The 3125-nt window shown below is 35.8% G+C and overlaps 1 protein-coding gene across 1 annotated transcript; it reads right to left on the reverse strand.

Moving 5' to 3' along the window:
• Window positions 1–2440: 2440 nt before the first annotated feature.
• LOC111054107 lies at window positions 2441–2854 on the reverse strand. The gene has a single exon (XM_022341071.2). It carries the CDS (start codon window positions 2852–2854, stop codon window positions 2441–2443), a length of 414 nt encoding a protein of 137 aa, XP_022196763.2.
• Window positions 2855–3125: the final 271 nt, after the last annotated feature.

The following is a 3125-nucleotide window of genomic DNA, read 5'->3' on the forward strand; positions in this document are numbered from 1 at the left end:
GGGCTAGAAATTTTGTGATGAGGTGACTTTAATATTTCATCAAAGATACGCCCAAAATCATCGCCATATGCAGTCATAATATCCTACATAATTATCCTACTATACTGTATAGACAAGAAACAATAATTTATAATAAGGTACCCCTGTAATGAAAATTGTGTTGGGGTTAACAAACTTGATTCTAACAAATATAAGAGTGAGTCAAGCCCGATTCTCACTCAATCACAAAAAAAAATCCATTTGAAAAAAAAATAATAGAAAAGTTAATCTTGAAAAAAGATATAATATCCCACCCTATAACGTTTGTTCCATTTTGAATCATTAATGCAATATTATATTCACTATTACTCATTCTAATATCATCAATCTTATTCATTCATTCATAATTCTAAAGTCAAATTACATAATTATTCACATGTTATAATATTACCAACAGCTGTATTCCATCACAGCCCGGTCGTGTGTTGATGGGAAGGATATTATTTTATATCCTTCTTGAAGAATCGACAATTATTTGTTGAAACACCGCCGATTTATGAAGTTACATTACAATTTTATATAATCGTTATTCTAATTGCATTTAATCTTTATTCTCATTGATTATTTTTTTATACTTTGTAAAATTCGTTGAATAATTAGCATTACCGTCATTTAATGTAAATTAGTGTATAAGCCAGTAATAATTATTATTGTAACCTACATGAATAAAGAAATCTAATCTCTTTCTACCTTCTTCTCAGAAATTCAGAAGCTAGGCTTGAGGAAGAAGAGGTCATATGACCGATCACTGGTCAGAAAAAATCAATCTACCAATAGGATGGCTACACTAAAGAGATGTGCTCAGGTGTGCCATATAGAATATGATTTCTACAAATAAAAACGAGAAAACAACCAAAAAAGTATCGGGGAACAATGAGCAGATTTTCCAGCAGGTCAGAGTGTACAATGAACAATAATATAGAAGTGAAAATCGAAGCATGCAGTCAACAATCAGAAACAGACACGCCGGTTATCAGCTGACTGATAAGGTAGCCAGCTCAGTTTGCATCTAGAAACTAACCCTTATTGTGAACAAACATTGATTATGCTGTTTTAGGTTATTCGTAAAACCATTTACAACTGTTCGTGAATCTGGATCTTAATGAATGAATAAATCATAGATTTTGTCGTTATTTCAACAGCAATAAAGGTGGGTAGTTATAATTTTTCATTTTCAAAAAAAGTTGCTTATCAAAGCTGTTTGGCGAGTCTCACCGTGACAGTATATACAAATTTCATTAATTAGTCTTTGTGTACATTCTGTGTACAGTAAATTGTTCCGATTCCAATCGTGATTTGTTCATCACGTGACTAGTACAAATTGTTTCCATGGAACGCCATTTCAAAATCGTTGTTTCAAGCTTTTGGCGCGCACTTATAAAGTTGATTTACACTAAATTGTGTCGTTTACTAGCTGCGTGAATGGAGAAATGCTGTTTTACAAGCATACCGTCTAGAAAAGAGTGCACTTCTTTCATTCCATTACTCTCAAATTTTCTATAGAGAAAAATGCATTAAACGAATGGTTATCAAACATAATTTTGTTGGTTATGTATTCTATGGCTATGCTATGGTAAACAAGCTATCAGCGATTGCGCAGAGAAGCAAGCCGACTACAAAATTCAATCGACCAATGAGAGCTCGAATTGAGCTCGGAACAAAATAGCTCGGAACTTTAACAATTCACCACGCTTCGACTGTGGGGCAGGAACTAGGAACTGGAACTGATTTCTGGTACAGAGTCTGACAAAATTCTTCCCATGGGACGCGGAACTCTTTACCTGGCAAATTGTGGACAATTTACCACATTCTATGTACACAGAACGAGCCCAATATCACAATAGATTTTCTAATTTTATGAGTTAAAAGGATTAGCCAATACAGCTACTTACAGCAATATTAATAATAATAATAATATCTTTATTTGGACAAATATACAAGTTAGAACACATCTAAATATACAGAATGATAGTAGGTTCTTAACGTGCAGAATGACAGCTCAATGCCTTTGTGAGTTGCACAAGTCAAAAATGAAAAGAGAAAAAGTTTTGAGTGACTTTGAGTTGCTCAAAATAACAAATAACTTTGTGTCGTGAAATTGTTACGTGCAAATGATCAGTATAGCAATTTTGCCAGCATTGAAAAATATACTCTGTAAGAGACTTAAGCTTTGCTTTAAAAACCTTCACTGGCACGAAAAACTCCAATCTTTCAGGAAACTTATTCGCACTTCCAATGCTTCCTTCTACTGGCGATGTGTAGCTTCGTATAACGGGTTTGAACACATGGAACGTCTAAAATGTCGAGTCGGTAGAATCAAGTCGATCCCACGTTCACCAACGGTAATTTGACCATGAAGGCAAGCATGTATAAACATGACATCGTTCTTCTTCCTCCGCCATTACAAGTTTTCCAAGTCTATGGCCAAGCACAGCTCCCTGTAGGATAAGTCTTCTGAGCCTGTAATGAAGCGTCGCATCGAGTACTTAACGAATTTCCTCTGTATCCCCTCCAGCATGACAGATGTGCAGAGTCCATCACGGTTCCAGATCACCGAGGCGTATTCCAGATGGCTTTTCACAAGTGCTGTGTAGAAACACATCAATGTATTGGCATTTTGTAAATCCCTCAAAATCCACCTCATGATGCCAAGCTTCTTTCTAGCCTTGGCCACAACATTCTCCACATGTGAAGAGAACAGTAACTTGGGATCAAATTGGACTCCCAGATCCTGAACACTATTTACTCTTCTGACATCTTCCTCGTCAATCTTGTATGTAGCTATAAGTGGGACAGTTTTCCTGGTGGATGTCATTGCCAATGTTTTTTAGTATTCATGGACATTGAATTTTCCCTTGACCATTCGATTACCTGATCAATATCCTGCTGAAGACGTTGTTGATCTCCACTAGAGTTTATATTCCAGAAGACTTCCAGATCATCTGCATACAAGAGGGTTTCACATTTTAGATCATCCACTATATCATTCATGGAGAGATTGAAGAACAGGGTTCCAATCTTGGTCCCTTGTTTTTTTTTATATGTGAATAGCCTTCATAGTGTGTTAAATAGCTCGGAGTGCCTCA

This window comes from Nilaparvata lugens, chromosome 1, assembly GCF_014356525.2.
Source record: "Nilaparvata lugens isolate BPH chromosome 1, ASM1435652v1, whole genome shotgun sequence".
Taxonomy (NCBI): Eukaryota; Metazoa; Arthropoda; class Insecta; order Hemiptera; family Delphacidae; genus Nilaparvata; species Nilaparvata lugens.

What these genes read in the sequence shown, in the direction of transcription:
- LOC111054107 (XM_022341071.2), bottom strand. Translation starts at nt 2,854, where the DNA reads ATGACATCCACCAGGAAAACTGTCCCACTTATAGCTACATACAAGATT.